This window comes from Schistocerca americana, chromosome 5 (genome assembly GCF_021461395.2).
Source record: "Schistocerca americana isolate TAMUIC-IGC-003095 chromosome 5, iqSchAmer2.1, whole genome shotgun sequence".
Classification (NCBI taxonomy): domain Eukaryota; kingdom Metazoa; phylum Arthropoda; class Insecta; order Orthoptera; family Acrididae; genus Schistocerca; species Schistocerca americana.
In genome coordinates this window covers 43,885,276-43,903,997 of record NC_060123.1, presented here as the reverse complement: position 1 = coordinate 43,903,997, position 18,722 = coordinate 43,885,276, and the positions used below count along the sequence as shown (strand labels likewise).

At 44.1% G+C, this 18,722-nt stretch overlaps 1 protein-coding gene across 1 annotated transcript in view; it reads left to right on the top strand.

Annotated features, from left to right (window-relative positions):
- The window catches only part of LOC124615633 (probable G-protein coupled receptor CG31760), a 611,636-nt gene that overhangs the window by 573,892 nt on the left and 19,022 nt on the right, over positions 1 to 18,722 (top strand). The window contains exon 10 of the mRNA XM_047143641.1: positions 6,584 to 6,760. Within this exon, the coding sequence (XP_046999597.1) occupies positions 6,584 to 6,760 (177 nt within the window). The remainder of the gene's footprint in view (positions 1 to 6,583; positions 6,761 to 18,722) is intronic.

Here is an 18,722-nt window from a genome sequence, read left to right as displayed (position 1 = left end):
TTCCCAGAAAGAACGCCTATTACAAACTATCAAAGAAAGTTTTGGAGATATCAGAGCTATGCTGAGTTATCGACCGAAAGTTTCAGTTAATGTCGCTATTTACAGCTATTGCACAACTGACAACTCTCCAATTCACAACGATGTTACAGACATACCATATCAACACCTGGTTCCGTTGACGACGTTGATAGTAATTATATCAGCTCATGCTATTGTAATCTTCTTGTGTGGCGTATGATCACGTCAGTAATCCACAATAATAGCCCGGAACTCACACATTTGGCATCGACGTATATTCTTTGGTATTAACACGTGTTCATGCCAAGTTGGTGTGACATCACAGCGAAAGTTCCTCCCAAAGTTTTCAATTCTGTATTATGTTGAAACAGTCTGTCTGCCAACCATGTGTAATAAACGCTCTGTGTATGACGTTTCTAACGTTTACAAAAGTTTTCTCGTAAAGAATGAAATTTTAAATTTATGATGACGGGTCAAGCATACAGAGTTTACACGTCTTAAAATTGATAACTGGTCTTAGCATTTTGCACGAATACGTCGACCGTAATCATAATTATCATTAATTCCTGGTGAGAATTAGCGAGTCTTGTTCAACACCTAAGTGACATTAACCAGAGATTACACGCCCATACACCCGAACTCTAATGTCATACTTGCTCTCAGAATTACGTGCGTAAATTCAATCTTAACGCAGTTCATTGATATGTTCAGTAGGGACGCCTGTACGGAGCGAGCACCACTAACTGTTATACACCTCTTCCTACGTTCAACTAATTTCAGCCAGGAATAATCAGGTTGCATTAGCACGCAAATGGAAAGCTGTAAAGCGCAGCAGGACACGGCATGCCACACTTCACGCGTATGGGGTGTTCGGACCGCGTGTGGGCCAAGGTCCGCCGGCTTTGCTCGATCCGTCTTCAAAGTACCCGGAAGAGCGCGACATTTCATTGACTAGCGCAGTGTGGTATTTTTCGGCCGCCACAACTCTCTTCACTTTGGAAGAATCGTGATGTCAGCGTTACTTACCTTCCGCTATTTGTTTGTGGTATGAGGGACCTTCACAGGCCTAAGTGGCTCTTCGCACAAAACGAGGCAGTCTAGCAACCTATCATTACACGCCTCTAGAAATGAATGGGAGCGACACAAGAGACGGATAAGAATTCTCGGTAAATATTACGCAGATATGCTACAAAACGATATTGCGTCAAAATGCAGAAGGAATTTAAAATTTTTGTTGTGAATGAAAGAGCAAAAAACAACAACGATCGACAAACGGAATTCTGTACAACAAGACGCGCTTTGTGCTACATGGTTAAGAAATTAGTAGTAGGAATCGTAAGATTTCTGAGGTCCCACGCATTATTCGACAAGGAACTGCAACAGTTTTAAATGGAAATGAATGTTACTCGAAAGTACTTTCGTGAAGTCAAAGGGAATGGCTAGAACTATTTTTAGATTTATACCACGTCGTTATCGAATTATTCAAGGATTAAGTTTTGCAGGAACGAAAATAATAACATCCCAAATGGATTGCAGATCTAGCATTTTCATTGGACTTGACTGCGCACTGCAGTAAGACACTGCACGTTGATAAACAACTCTCTCTGATGTAAAAGGAATGCAATTAAAGAGAAAACAGCGTTGTAGGAGGGACACGTTCTGACAATCACAGTTCATTTTCGTCAAGTCAATTCCGTTAAAGACAACGGGAAATTAGAAGAATTCATAGTGGCCTTGAAAGGATTACAAGGATAGTTTCCTAGCAGTTTCGAGGACAATTTGGAGCTGTTTTAGAGACCGTTTGTCATTTCAGTTGAAAGCATCCCTGTGCATGTGCAGATATAATTGACTAATTTGAAACTTAATTTCCGTTTTAAAGGCAGATCCCTTTAACGTTAAAACTGTTCAGGAATTACCAAATTTCCATAATGAGATTGCCAAAATACTTCGATGTTTCGACTAAAATATGTGTTTGGAAGGTGAAACCAAATAAGTTACGAATACGTGGCAATCTGAGTGCGAAAGTCAGTCAAATTGGCTGCATCTGTTGGTACACCGACAGTTTATACCAGATGAAAATTATATTGTGTCTTCAGGGACAAAAGTGATTAAATGACACTGAAAGTTTGTTTCTTTTGTGATCTATGTAGTAAAAAATGTGAAATATAATACGAAGTCGAATACAGTGAGATCCATTGCCATTTAAATGCGATGTGTTAGCAGTTTCCCCCTCCTCGCGATCAGACAAGCGTGTTGTGGTGGTGGGGGAACTGTGCCAGATAGGCTGAGCTCTATGGCACTCGTGCCTGGGCACGGTTCACAAGCCGGATTCTTACCCTCCACTAATTCTATGAGTCATCAGTCTTCTGACTAGTCTGATGCGGAAACAGTTCGCAAGCCGGATTCTTACCCTCCACTAATTCTATGAGTCATCAGTTTTCTGACTAGTCTGATGCGGACACGGTTCGCAAGCCGGATTCTTACCCTCCACTAATTCTATGAGTCATCAGTCTACTGACTAGTCTGATGCGGACACGGTTCGCAGGCCGGATTCTTACCCTCCACTAATTCTATGAGTCATCAGTCTTCTGACTAGTCTGATTAGGACACGGTTCGCAAGCCGGATTCTTACCCTCCACTAATTCTATGAGTCATCAGTCTTCTGACTAGTCTGATGCGGACACGGTTCGCAAGCCGGATTCTTACCCTCCACTAATTCTATGAGTCATCAGTCTTCTGACTAGTCTGATGCGGACACGGTTCACAAGCCGGATTCTTACCCTCCACTAATACTATGAGTCATCAGTCTTCTGACTAGTCTGATGCGGACACGGTTCGCAAGCCAGATTCTTACCCTCCACTAATTCTATGAGTCATCAGTCTACTGACTAGTCTGATGCGGACACGGTTCGCAAGCCGGATTCTTACGCTCCACTAATTCTATGAGTCATCAGTTTACTGACTAGTCTGATGCGGACACGGTTCGAAAGCCGGATTCTTACCCTCCACTAATTCTATAAGTCATCAGTCTTCTGACTAGTCTGATGCGGACCGCTACGAATGTCTCACCTGTGCTAACATCTTCATCTCAGAGCAGCACTTGCTACCTAAGTCCTTAATTATCTGCTGGATGTATTCAAATCTCTATCTTCGTCTACATATTTTCCCTCTACTGCTCCCTCTAGTACCATGAAAGTCAGTCCCTGATGTCTTACCAGATGTCATATCCCTCCTCCTTATCAGTGTTTCCCACATATTCCTTTCTCTTCGATTCTGCGCAGAACCTCCTCATGCCTTACCCTATCAGTCCACCTAATTGTCAACATTCGCCTGTTGCACCACATCTCAAATGCTTCGATTCACTCCTGTCCCAGTTTTCCCATAGTCCATGTTTCACTACCATACATTGCTGTGCTCTAAACGTATAGTTTCAGAAGTTTCTTGCTGACCTAAAGACCTATAGTAGTAGACTTCTCTTAGCCAGGAATGCCCTATTTGACAGTGCTAACTGCTTTGGATGTCCTCCTTCCTTGGTCCGTCATTGGTGATTTTGCTGCATAGGTAGCAGAGTTCCTTAACTTCATCTGCTTCGTGACCATCAATCCTGAACTTAAGTTTCTCGACGTTCTCATTTCTCCTACTTCTCATTACTTTCGTCTTTCTATGATGGATTGTGACCCCATATTCTGTACTCATTAGACTGTCCATTCCATTCAGCTGATCATTTAATTCTACTTCACTTTCACTCAGGATAGCAATCTAATCAGCGAATCGTAAAGTTTACACCCTTTTACCTTGAATTTTTATTCCACTCCTAAAACATTCTTTTCTTTTTAATCATCGCTTCTTCGATGTACAGACTGAACAGTAGGGCCGAAAGACTACATACCTGTCTTGCAACCTTTTTATTCCGAGCACTACGTTCTTGGTCGTCCTCTCTTATTATTCCCTCTTGGCTCTTGTACTTATTGTATATTACCTGTCTTTTCCTATAGCTTGCGTCTATTCCCCTCAGAATTTCGAACATCTTGTGCCATATAACATTTTTGAATGCTTTTTCCAGGTCGACAAACCCTATGAACCTGTCTTGATTTTTCTTTAGTCGTGCTTGCTTTATCAGCCGCAATGTTAGAATTTCTCTCAGCTGCCTTCACCTTTCTTGAACCCAAAACGATCGTCATTTAACGCATCATTTATTTTCTTTCCATTCTTGTGTATATTATTCATGTCAGCAACCTGTATGCCTGAGCTGTTAAGCTCATTGTGCCATAATTCTCTCATTTGTCAGCAGTCGCATTCTTCGGAGTAGTGTGGATGATTTTTTTCCGAGAGTAAGACGGCATATTGCCAGACTCAAATATTCTACACACCAACATGAATAGTCGTTATGTTCTCACTTCCCCAATGATTTTAGAAATTCTGGTGAAATGTTATCGGTCTCTTGTGCCTCATTTGATCCACGTCCGCCAAAGCTCTTTTCAATTCTGATTCAAATACTGGATCCCCTATCCCTTCTAAATCGGTTCCTGTTTCTCCTTCTGTAACATCAGACAAATCTTCCCCTCATAGAGGCCTTCAATGTACGCTTTTCACCTATCCGCTCTCTCCTCTAAATTTAACAGAGGAATTCCGGTCTCACTCTCAACGTTACCACCCTTGCTTTTAATTTCACTGAAGGTTTTTTGGACTTTCTTGTATGCTGAGAATCTCCTTGCGACTATCATTTCTTTTTCGACTTCTTCACATTTTTCATGCAAGTGACTTGTCTTTCAATATTCCTGAATTTCCCTGAACATTTTTGTACTTCTTTCTTTCATCGATCAGCTGAAGTATTTCTTCAATTACCCATGGTTTCTATGCGGTTAGATTCATTGTACATATGTTTCTCTTCCCAACTTCTGTGATCGCCCTTTTTAGAGATGCCAATTCCTCTTGAACTGTACTACCTATTGGACAATTTTTTATTGCTGTATCTACAGCCTTAGACAGCTTAAAGCATATCTTATACTTCCGTATCCCATTTCTTTGCATATTGATTCTTCATGAACCATCTCTTAAATTTCTGCCTACTCTTCATCACTACTACATCGTGATCTGCGTCTATATCTGCTCCTGGGTACACCTTACTGTCTGGAATCTGATTTCGGAATCTCTGTCTGACCATTATGTAATCTAAATGAAATCTTCCTGTGTCACCCGGCCTTTCCCGTGTATAACTCCTCGTCTTGTGATTGTTGGACAGAGTATTCGCTATTACTAGCTGAAATATATTGCAGAACTCAATTAGTTTTTTTCCTGTCCCATTCCTTGTCCCAAGCCCATATTGTGCTGTAACCTTTTCTTCTACTCATTCTCCTACAACGGCATTCCAATTCCTCATTACTATTAGATTTTCATCTCACTTTGCGTATTGTTCTAGACTTTCTATATCCTCATACACTTTCTCTCGCTCTCTTCATCTTCGCAGTAACACACTCTTTATCCTACCTTACTATTCACAACGAATCTTACTCCCGTTTTACCACTTTCTGTTGCTGTTGATATACTCACCTGACCAGAAATCCTTGTCTTTTTTCCATTTCACTTCACTGACCCTTACTATATCTAGATTGAGCCTGTGCATTTCCCTTTTCAGATTTTCTTGCTTCCCTACCTTATTCAAGCTTCTGACATTCCACTCTCCGACTCGTAGAACGTTGTTCTTTCGTTGATTATTCAATCTTTTTTTCATGGCCAGCTCCACCTCGGCGATTCCCTCCCAGAGATTAGAATGGGGGATTATTCAGGAATCTTTTACCAATGGAGAAATCATGACACTTTTTCAATTACAGGCCACATGTTCTGTGGATACTTGTTATGCGGCTGTAATTCTGTGGTTCCCACTGCCTTCTGCATCCTCATACCACTGATCATTTCTGATTCTTCTGATTTTAGGGTCAGTTTCCCACCCCAGTGCGAGAGAGTGCCCTAAACCTCTATCTGCTCCTCCATCCTCTTGCCGGAAGTGTTCGGTTCCCAGTGCTGATTCTTAATCAAAATTTAAGCGGTGGAGAGTTTCGAGCCCGGGACCGACTGCTTCTTGATTAGTAATCAAGGACACTACTCCTAGACCAAGTGTTCCCGCCAATGTAACTTAAAAAGTAAAAGAAAATTCTTCCCCGCAGGCCTCAGAAGACGCAGCGGTACTGAGTGACCCCGATGTCATCCTCTGGCGATAGTCGCGGGATGCGGATATTGAGGGGTGTGTGGCCACCACACCGCTCATCGGTCGTTGTCAGTTGTCGTGACTAGAGCTGTGAGGTTTCAATCACGTAGCTCCCCAGCTGATCTCTCAAGGGCTGAAAGATACCTGCCTTGCCAACAGCACTTGGCAGACTTAGATGGTAGTACATCCAAGTGCTAGAGAAGACTGACAGCTCTTAGCTTTGGCAATGTGACGGAATCCGGTATTACCATCGTAACAAGCCGTTAGCTATAGAGTGATAAGTGGATGTTCAAACTTTTTGTCCTAGCTCCTGTGTACTTGTATATGCAGAGTCTCGTGGTAACATACGCACACTTGCAGGCGTACCTGGTGCTGAAGGGCCACGGGAAGCTGGAGCAGGAGGGCAGCAGCGCGGCGCCACGCCCGCAGGCGGCCAAGTTCCTGTCCAAGGCGCGCTCCGCCAACTCGCAGTGCCTGCCGTCCACCAACTCCTCCGCCGCGGAGCTCACCGGCCGCCTCTCCGACGTCGACGTCCAGGTCAGCCCCGACCACTCGCCGCGGCCACTTACAGCATTAGGCACCACCAGCCGAGCTTCTGGCAAATATAAACATCTAGACTCACATTTCCCTTCCGTACTCTTAACCCTAGAACGCCCAACCCTTTTTTTCTAACTTGGATGCCTAAAGGGGGGTGGAGGGTGGGGGGGAGTTCAGCGAGCCCCCAGTTATTAAATAAGTTTACTGACGAAAAATTACAACTTTCAAAATGGTTTATGTATTTTAACTAAAGCTTCGGATCAATAATGTTGTTAATTGTTATAAATATTTGATTGAGTGAATAAAAAATTGACATGTTACAATACAAAATACAGATGTGTTCATATACAATAGACTACTCTGAGTGCTCAACTTCAAGGCAAGAGACACACTTCACAATTTTTTCTCAATGTGTGTAACACACATGTTTATGACACTGCCCACAATACTGTTTTGGTTTACTTAGATAGTCGTACTTCTGCTTGTTTGTTTTAGCTTTTCTTACACAAATATGGCACCGACCTTTCCCTGCAGGAGGTGACGTGCTTCTGCTGTCAGTTCTTTGATTTAATTTTGTAGAATAGTCTCCAGTAATTGAACAATTTGCTTAGATAACCCTCTTGCATTGGTACTTCTTTCTTCTACCTGCAATTTCACTAGTTCCATCCCAGCTTGCAGAAGATAAAGTTTCCGTTTGTTGTGTTTCTTCTCGTTCCATCTTGGAAGTTGCTGGATAAGTATGGTGGTTGCATCGATAGCATAAATGTCGATAAGAGAGTAAAATACAGATAGAGGCAATCGCTTTGTTCCAATCTTGAAGGTGTACATACGCGCCATTTGATCAATGGTGTCAACTCCACCTTTAGTGGAATTATAATATGCATTTATCTCGGTTTTATTCTTCTCTCCTCCAACAGTGCCTTTATCTTGGTGCAACATCGGTAAGATTTTATTTGGTTTCGTTTTTGCTATGTAGGACACCAAAGTTACTGGAGGCCTACGTGTTGGGAACTGCACTAACTCACTGCAAATTTACAAGATAAATAACAGCTGACTGACATCAACAGTCACTTCCTCTGAAAGTAAACCGATTGTTGTGAATATCAAGAATACCAACCAACAAGAAACTAACTTGCATTGTTGTAGATATGAGAAATACGAAATCTTACTGAGGGAAAGTTACTAGAGCATGGAAGCCTAAGGGGGGGGGGGGGGGGGGGGGGGTTGTTGGACCCATTATAAGCTTATTTATTTTTTCTTTCAGAGCATGAATTTTCTATAAAATGTACTGAAACTAATGTTTCATAAAATAGACAACAAACAATAACTCAAAGGGAATATGTTGTATTACTTGGGCAAAAAGAGGGGACACAAAAGAATTACGGGTTCAACGAACCCCCCCCCCCTTAGGCGTCCTAGTGTTACGCCAATATGTTTTCCTTACAGTTCATCCCAACCCCAATTCACTTTAACATTCCTTCCTACCCCATCCAATTGATTCACTTCCCAATGTAACCAACGACCTCGAAAAAAATGGCCACACGAAACAGTAATAAATATATTATGAATTAAGTCCAAAAGGTTGCTTCTATTTTGAGATGTTTATTTAATCACAGCATCCCTGTCTCAGCACTATTGCCATCATCAGGCGATCTGAAAGTAATGGTTTTATTACATACTATTTTCTAGGGCAGATGGTTGCCTACTTGTCATATATGAGTTTGACAACCATACACTTATGGAATTCTTACCTTACCTGTAACATCGCTGGTTAGTCACTCAAGCGTTTTTCTTACGTCTTTTAAAGTTACTTCATGACATAGCTTTCATTGGCTATATTTGTAGGAAGTTGTAGCCTGAATTTTATTTACCAGCTGAGAGCGCTAACCCGCTGCTTCCTGGACTCGGGTAGGCGCGCCGGCCCCGGATCGAGTGCACCTGGAGGATTAACGACGAGGGCCGATGGGCCGTCCAGCCTGGATGTCGTTTTTAGGCAGTTTTCCACATCCTGCTAGGTGAATACCGCTTCAGATACATGGCTCGCAGACATCTGAACACTTTCGCACTATTCCATGGATTACACTCGACGCAGACAGTTGGGGTACATTAATTCTGTCCTAGGGGGTACGGCGTGGTTGCAGGAAGGGCATCCGGCCACCCGTTAAACATTAACATGCCATATCCGATTAACGATGGTTGACCCTGTGTAACTGCGGGACAGGGCTAAAGTGATAGCCTGAATTTTATTTGTTGTGGGTGACAAATCTTTTTGTTTGACGTTTAACGAATGATGTTTTAAGTTTACATCAGAACATTCACTTATCGAGTTCCGTTAGTTACCGTGTTGTTGATTTTTGTCTGTGAATGTGTTATTGGTTTGGCTTAGCATATGTCTTTGGTTGTTTACCGTTTTCATGATCGATGATTTGAAAAAAAGTTTTCTATATAGTGTTTGTGTTTTTGATCTAATTGCTCATTGAATATTTGTTGTGGATATTTGTGTGCATGTGTGTAGATTTCGACCTGATCCAGAAAATTGAGTAAGCGAGCCTATACCGCCCTAGAAGTGCCCAAATACTAGTAAACGAACGGGAAACACAGAGGACGCAATTGGGAGCTCTCCAATGAACAAGATGGCATTGAACGGGCTTACTCAAAAGAGGAGACCAAACGTCGAAAGTAAGAACAGTAAGAAGTAACTTCCACAGATATAAGAAAATGAAAACGACCAAGGAAAATGTGGTTTAACATAAAGTCCAAGAATTTGCGCTGGAGAGGAAAAATACGAGGAAAAGTTGAATTCAAAAAAGGAACAATACGACGCTGAAAGGGAGCGATACAAACCGGTAGCAAACACAACGCATCCTAAGACAACAAAAACGGGAATACTACAACAATATGATAAGAGAAGCAGAGGATGATTTCAAGCATTATGGAACAAGTGAGATAAATGAGAAAATTTAAAAAAATATATTTCGTAAGTTTTCTGAAACAGAGCAGACTATAAAGGATCAGCAGGGAAAAATACTAACAAACAATACTGACATACAAAAAAGATGGGGACATACTTCTCACTGCTACACAAATCCACTGACCCAGAGTCTTAGAGTAAATTTGAAAAATCTGATGCAGTGTACAAGTCATCAGTAAATGAAATACAGCAAGTAATAAAGAAATTAAATAATAATAAGTTTGTGGTGAAGACCAGATATGCGCTGAGTTGTTAGATTCTGAACGACCGCAGCTGGTATTCGAAATACAGACATTAATAGAAACAATTTGGATGACATACACTATACCTACAGACTAGAAGACCGCAACTGTATCCATTGTATTTAACAAAAATTATCGCCTGGTGTATGGTAAATACACCGGAAGTACTTTACTCGATGTCACCATAAAATCCTATCCATGTGCATATTAAACAGACCGAGCCTTCTAACTGAAGAACTAATTGGTTACTACCAACGCTGTTTCCGCAGAAACATATACACATCAGGCCATAAAGACCAGTGACAAGGTGTGTGAATTCAGTGTAGATGTCAACATGTTATTTCTAGTTTTCTCAAAGGCTCTCGACAGTATACGCCGACAGACACTAAAAATACACAAATAAAAAAAAAGGGTTTTGCATCACCTCGGTTGGGAGGGTTCCAGGAACTGTACAGAAAATTGGAATAGAGATCAACATAAACATCATTTCCGCCCTTTTTAATGCTCGTGAAAACTACACATTGATTCTTATACCACTATACAACGAGACCTTCAGAGGTGGTCGTCCCGATTTCTGTAAACAACGGTACCTCTAATACCGTCGTCTTGCAGTGATGAATGCCTGTTTTCGTCGTGGCATACTATCCACAAGTTCATCAAGGCACTGTTGGTGCAGATTGTCCCACTCCTCAACGGCGCTTCGGCATAGATCCCGCAGAGTGGTTGGTGGGTCTCGTCGTCCATAAACAGCCCTTTTCAATGTATCCCAGGCATGTTCGGCAGGTTTCATGTCTGGAGAACATGCTGGTCACTCTAGTCAAGCGATGTCGTTATCCCGGAGGAAGCCATTCACAAGATGTGCACGATGGCGGCACGAATTGTCATCCATTAAGACGAATGCCTCACCAATATACTGCCGATATGGTTGCACTATCGGTCGGAGGATGGCATTCACGTATGGTACAGACATTATGGCGTCTTCCATAAAAACTAGCCACGTACGTCGGCCCCACATTATGTGACCCCAAAACATCAGGGAACCTCCACCTTGCTGCACTCGTTGGACAGTGTGTCTAAGGCGTTCAGCCCGACCGGGCAGCCTCCAAACACGTCTCGGACGATTGTCTAGTTGAAGCCATATCCGACACTCATCGGTGAAGTGGGCGTAATGACAATCCTGAGCAGTCCATTCGGCGTATTGTTTGTCCCATCGGTACCTCGCTGCATGGTTTCGTGGTTGCAAACATGCACTTCGGTATGGACGTCGGGAGTGGTTCAAATGGCTCTGAGCACTATGGGACTTAACATCTGTGGTCATCAGTCCCCTAGAACTTAGAACTACTTAAACCTAACTAACCTAAGGACATCACACACATCCATGCCCGAGGCAGGATTCGAACCTGCGACCGTAGTAGTCCGTCGGGAGTGAATTTGCGCATCATGCTGCCTATTTGCACAGTTTGAGTCGTAACATGACGACCAGTGTCAGCACAAAAAGCATTATTCAACATGGTGGCGTTGCTGTCAGTGTTCCTCCGAGCCATAATCCGTCCGCATTTGTCATCCACTGCAGTAGTTGCCCAGGGTGGCCTGAGCGAGGCGTGTAATCGATGGTTTCCGTAACGATGTGGACGCGATCGAACCGCAGTGTTGACCGCCCAGGCATGATTTAACTACAGACAACACGAGCCGTGTACTTCCTTTCTGGTGAAATGACTGGAACTAATCGGTTGTCGGACACCCTCCGTCTAATAGGCGCTGCTCATGCACGGTTGTTTACATCTTTGGGCGGCTTTAGTGACATATCCGAACAGTCAGACAGGCTGTGTCTGTGATACAATATCCACAGTCAACTCCTGTCTGCGGGACTTCTGGGATCCGAGGTGATGCAAAACTATTTTTGATACGTGTATAAAGAAGTAATTTGAAATATCAACAAAGCTAATCAGATAAATTAAGTTCTCCATATAAGACTCTATGTCGTGTAAAGACATCTGTGGGGTTCTCAAGACAGAGACAAAGGGACGCCATTTCACCTATTTTATTAAACCTCGGCTTAGATGAATTGGATTAGTAAAATTAATCCACAAAGGATCCATATCGAGGAGGTGAACATTACCAGAGATGCCTACGGAGACGTAGCTTTAGTAAGTAGTCTCAAAACAAAATTAATCAGAAAGACACACTATTATTATAAAATCGATTATAAAAAAGGATTGCACGTCAACGAAAAAAGTCATAAGTAAGAAAATTCAAATTGATGCGCCTTTCATATACATCTACGTCTACAAGCATACTCTGCAAATTACACTTACGTGCCTGCCAGACCACCTTCACAGTAGTTCTCTATTACTCCACTCTCGTAGTGTGCTCGAAACAAACGAACACCTATATCTTTCCTTGCGATCTCTGATTTCCCGTATTTTGTTATGACGATGTTTCCTCGCTATGAAGGTCGGCGTCAACAGAATATAGATGGATTAACTTACATGATGGTTAACTGTTTCATGTACTCAGGACGTCTTTTTAGCAACAGCACTAGAGCGGAAATAAAAATATATGTCCATCTAGCAACATCGATCGCAACTCTTTTTAGTATCATGAAAATCTTAAAGAAAATATCACTTAGTAGTACTAAAAAATTCGTTTGTATGAATCGAAAATTACGCCAGTAATATTACACAGATGTGAAACGTTAAAATTTGGAAAGGAAGATGAAGAGAAACTATTAATATTCGAAAGAGAAATGCTAAGCAAAATTTTTGGACCGATAGATGATGAAAATAACATGTAATGGAGGGTTAAAGAAAGTGAAGAATTAAGAAAGCTATACGAATACCGCAACATCTTCGAAGTCTTGAAGAGGAGGATGTTGAACCCGGAAGGCCATTTAGCAAGAATAACGGAAAAAACCTACCTGAAATAGCAGTCGGCAGAACGGTAGGTGGAACACAGTATTGACTCTTGTCCCCAGTCAGCTAACCTTTCATGGTCCTAAACTAAATGTTAGATAAACTGCTTACCATATTTCCTCTTTCACCAAACACACACGTACTCTGAATTCAGTCCTGACACTGTTATGTATCCTGCTAAAAAAATGGTTCAAATGGCTCTGAGCACCATGGGACTTAACATCTTGGTTATCAGTCCCCTAGAAGTTAGAAGTACTTAAATCTAACTAACCTAAGGGCATCACACACATCCATGCCCGAGGCAGGATTCGAACCTGCGACCGTAGCGGTCACTCGGTTCCAGACTGAAGCGCATAGAACCGCACGGCCAAACCTGCCGGCTGTGTATCCTACTCCATACATATTTCGAATCCCATGTGGTCATTATACTACCACAACACCATCAAACCATGTGCTAAGACAATGCATAAAAAAGTGCCTGTTTCAGTGAATCACCAACACAATTCGATCTGTATCTTACAAAAAAAACTAAATCAATTTCAGTTTATAAAACTTGTGATTTAGAACACAGTGTTGCTACTTCACAGCCACTTTTGTATGATTTAAAATCTACCGAATAATGCACAGATTTATTGTTTGTTATGTACCTCGCAACCACACCCCCAGATGCAGCGATGAGGTGATACAGTATTAAAACAAAAATTTAGGACAGCATATGGTGGAAACCCCTGTACACCAGAATTAGGCACCCCTATTCTCATTGCGTATGGAACAACTGAAAACGACAACCTTTATGTCACAGTATGTGAGCAAATTAAAGAACTTTGTTATTTCTAATCTGAGGATGGTTGGCACTACTGTTGCCCAGAGATAAGGGCCAGTAGCCTCTGTCCCCTACGACTGTCACCTTTTCTTTTATATCGGTTAATTTGTTTCTTTATTCTTTACATCAATGTGCTACATGTGTACAGCGAGTCTGTACCTGTACGTTTGTATTTGATCTGGGACAGTTTCATGTATTCACAACAACTATTATTTCCCCAGAAGAAAGCGAACAGAACAGTAAGTGGCCAGTGTTCACATAGACATTGGATTTTTCTTTTAGTTAACGAATTTAAGTGGTATAAATTAGATTTTACTGCTGAAAAGCATACGTAATTAGTCATAAGAAGTAATTATCTTCCTAGAGTTGCCCTAAGCAGTGAATATACTGAATAATCTTTCAAGTATCACAAACGATCAGTTGGTTACAGTACTTTAGAGGCAGAGTGTCGAAAATCGAAATTAGTTTCGCCAAATGTGGATTTTAATGGCACACCGTCCGATTCGAAATGCAGTGTGCACTTAAGCTGTTAATGAAAAATATGGGTACTTCAATGTACTCATATGGTTTCAGATCGTGAAAGAAATCGGCTCCCCTCCTACATCGAGATGAGGGATAGCTGCGCCTTGGGTAAAATGTACACGCAGTGTCTGCTCCGGATCCTCTAGTAGGTTGCTCTTTGTGACTGGGAGTATGTGCTATTGCCTTTACGTGAGGAGGGTGTCAGAGCGGAAGCATTCGTGTCCTGTTGGACCGCGCATTTGTCGGCAAGCCGTTCAGAAAGCGTGCCGTGGATCGGCTGTAGGGCAGTGTGGGAAACAGGTGAGAAAGCGGGGGGGGGGGGGGGGGGGGGGGGTGACAGTGACACCGGGAATCAGTGGCAGCAGCCGCATCGCCTACCAACCCTCCACTCGGAGTCTCTCTTTCTTGCGGTCCGAGTGGCACTAGCAGATTTCCCGCGGGGGATGGACGGGCATGCAAAGGAGCGGGCTGTGTGGCTGGGGATGGGGTATGGGGGTGGGCGCCCCCTGCCGCGGGCGGCGCTTGTTATCGGCGGCTCTGCGGAAGCAGCAGAGTCTCATGAAGGGCCGCCTCGTCCCAGCCTCTTCCTGAGCCTCCCTCTGTCTCTCAACCCCCCCCCCCCCCCCTCTCTCTCTCACCCTCTATCTCTGTCTGCTGCACTTAAATGCCTGCTCTGCTCCGACAAGGGGCCTTCTCTGCGCGTCGGCGGCCGAATTCCGTGAGGCCCAGTAGCCAGTGAGCGATCCTCTTATCTGACGCTACGTAGCCAATTAGTTACCTACTTCATCCGTGGAAATTTTCACTTCCTTTACTTAGGTGCAAATACATTCCGCTTATAAATGAATATCGGGGTTTTACCGCTTTATACTATTTATTACATTAAGCTTACAGTTATAAATGATATGTCAAATGAAAGAGCAACTCCAACAGCTGTGTTTGGCACCAGTACGCTAGCGCTGCGCCCTATGTTTCCAGCGCAATCCACTAGACAGCAGTAATAGTGAAGATGGCGACTAGTGATCAGAAAGCGTTTTGTGTTTTGCAGTTTGCAAAGACCGAATCTGCAGCTACTGTGCTACGTTCGTTCCGGCTGAAGTTCGGTTGTGATCCTCCAAGTGAGAATATGCCGGATGCCTTTGTAAAGGGAAGAGCACAGAACGACCAAGAGTTAGTGAAGAGACTGTTGAGCGACTGAAAGAGTCGTTCCCCTGTACCCCAAAGAAATCAGTCGAGAAGGCTAGTGGTGAGTTAGAAGTTCCCGTGTCGACTGTTTGCAAACTATCAAAAAACGCGTACACTACGTCCGTACCGTTCACAGTTTTTACACTCTGTAAAGCAGGCAGACTATGGATTACATGCCAACTTCGCAAGTGAAATGTTGCTTAATGTCGATGAAGATTCTCTGGATCTTATTGTCCTCAGTGATGAATCGACCTTTCACCTTAGTGGACACGATAACACTCACAATGTGTTCATCTGGGGCGTAGAAAATGCTCACGAGATGGTACAAATGCAACGAGATTTCCCTAAAGTGACTTTTTTTGTGCCATATCCCGGCGGAAGGTTCACGGGTCTTTCTACACTCCTGGAAATAGAAAAAAGAACACATTGACACCGGTGTGTCAGACCCACCATACTTGCTCCGGACACTGCGAGAGGGCTGTACAAGCAATGATCACACGCACGGCACAGCGGACACACCAGGAACCGCGGTGTTGGCCGTCGAATGGCGCTAGCTGCGCAGCATTTGTCCACCGCCGCCGTCAGTGTCAGCCAGTGTGCCGTGGCATGCGGAGCTCCATCGCAGTCCTTAACACTGGTAGCATGCCGCGACAGCGTGGACGTGAACCGTATGTGCAGTTGACGGACTTTGAGCGAGGGCGTATAGTGGGAATGCGGGAGGCAGGGTGGACGTACCGCCGAATTGCTCAGCACGTGGGGCGTGAGGTCTCCACAGTACATCGATGTTGTCGCCAGTGGTCGGCGGAAGGTGCACGTGCCCGTCGACCTGGGACCGGACCGCAGCGACGCACGGATGCACGCTAAGACCGTAGGATCCTACGCAGTGCCGTAGGGGACCGCACCGCCACTTCCCAGCAAATTAGGGACACTGTTGCTCCTGGGGTATCGGCGAGGACCATTCGCAACCGTCTCCATAAAGCTGGGCTACGGTCCCGCACACCGTTAGGCCGTCTTCCGCTCACGCCCCAACATCGTGCAGCCCGCCTCCAGTGGTGTCGCGACAGGCGTGAATGGAGGGACGAATGGAGACGTGTCGTCTTCAGCGATGAGAGTCGCTTCTGCCTTGGTGCCAATGATGGTCGTATGCGTGTTTGGCGCCGTGCAGGTGAGCGCCACAATCAGGACTGCATACGACCGAGGCACACAGGGCCAACACCCGGCATCATGGTGTGGGGAGCGATCTCCTACACTGGCCGTACACCACTGGTGATCGTCGAGGGGACACTGAATAGTGCACGGTACATCCAAACCGTCATCGAACCCATCGTTCTACCATTCCTAGACCGGCAAGGGAACTTGCTGTTCCAACAGGACAATGCACGTCCGCATGTATCCCGTGCCACCCAAGAAGGTGTAAGTCAACTACCCTGGTCAGCAAGATCTCCGGATCTGTCCCCCATTGAGCATGTTTGGGACTGGATGAAGCGTCGTCTCACGCGGTCTGCACGTCCAGCACGAACGCTGGTCCAACTCAGGCGCCAGGTGGAAATGGCATGGCAAGCCGTTCCACAGAACTACATCCAGCATCTCTACGATCGTCTCCATGGGAGAATAGCAGCCTGCATTGCTGCGAAAGGTGGATATACACTGTACTAGTGCCGACATTGTGCATGCTCTGTTGCCTGTGTCTATGTGCCTGTGGTTCTGTCAGTGTGATCATGTGATGTATCTGACCCCAGGAATGTGTCAATAAAGTTTCCCCTTCCTGGGACAATGAATTCACGGTGTTCTTATTTCAATTCCAGGAGTGTATTTTGGTGAACCTACTGTAACTCGCACTTATTACCTTCATACACTAGTGCAATGACTCTTCCCTCAGTAGGAAGAAAATGAGCCAGAGAACTTCATTTTCTAACAAGATGGTGCGCCACCTTACTGGCATAGTGCAGTATGCGACTGGTCGAACTTCACTGTAGCCAAGCGCTGGATACACCACAAGGGGCCAAATGGCGGGGCTTGCTTTGCACGGCCTTCATGTTCACCTGACCTAACGCCATGCGATTTTTTTCCTTTGTGTCTTCATCAAGCATCGCGTGTACGTGCCTCCACTACCAGCAGATCTCCCTGAACTAAGAAACCGGATTGAAGCAGCTGTTGCTACAATCACTTAAGACGCACTTATCAACGTTTGGAAAGAACTCGGCTATAGGCCTGATGTGTGTCGTGTGACAAATGGTGCTCACATTGAACATTTATAAGGTTCTTGGCAAAACTGTTTGAGTTGCTCTTACGTTCAGGATATCATTTATAACTTTAAGTTTAATATAACAAATACTACAAAGCGTTAAATCCCCAATATTCATATATTAACACCCTATATATCACTCTCTTCTATTGTAGTCTGGTATTAGTAGCCGGCCGGTGTGGCCGTGCGGTTAAAGGCGCTTCAGTCTGGAACCGCGTGACCGCTACGGTCGCAGGTTCGAATCCTGCCTCGGGCATGAATGTGTGTGATGTCCTTAGATTAGTTAGGTTTAAGTAGTTCTAAGTTCTAGGGGACTTATGACCACAGATCTTGAGTCCCATAGTGCTCAGAGCCATTTGAACCATTTCTTTGGTATTAGTAAATACACTGGCTAACAAGCAAAGCAAAGCATCTATGTGCTCAGTCTTGCACATACACACCATAGCGGAATTGTCTGTAAAAGGTGGAAAGGCCAGAGTGGTTTAGTGCTGTTCCTGTGTACCACTGCATCTAGATTCTTCGCTATCTTCCTGTTATTAATATACAAATTGATAATTTTAAGCATTTTGGTTTCGTAATCGTTTTAAGTTTACAGGTATTAAAAATGCAACACTTTTAATCTTTGTTAGTGTAACAGTACATTAACTGGCAAAACACCTAGTATCGCATCGGACCTCCTTTTGGGTTGGGTTGTCTGGGGGAAGAGACGAAACAGCGACGTCATCGGTCTCACCGGATTAGGGAAGGACCGGGAAGGAAGTCGACCGTGCCCTTTCAAAGGAACCATCCTGGCATTTGCCTAGAGTGATTCAGGGAAATCACGGAAAACCTAAATCAGGATGGTCGGACGTGGGATTGAACCGTCGTCCTCCCGAATGCGAGTCCAGTGGACTAGCCACTGCGCGGGCTTCCTTTTGTCCGGCGTTGTGCAACAACTCAACGTGGCAAAGACTCAACAAGTTGTTGGAAGTCCTTTACATAAATATTGAACCATGCTGCATCTACAGCCAACCGTAACGGCGAAAGTGTTGCCGGTGCAGGATTTTGTGCAAGAACTGATCTCTC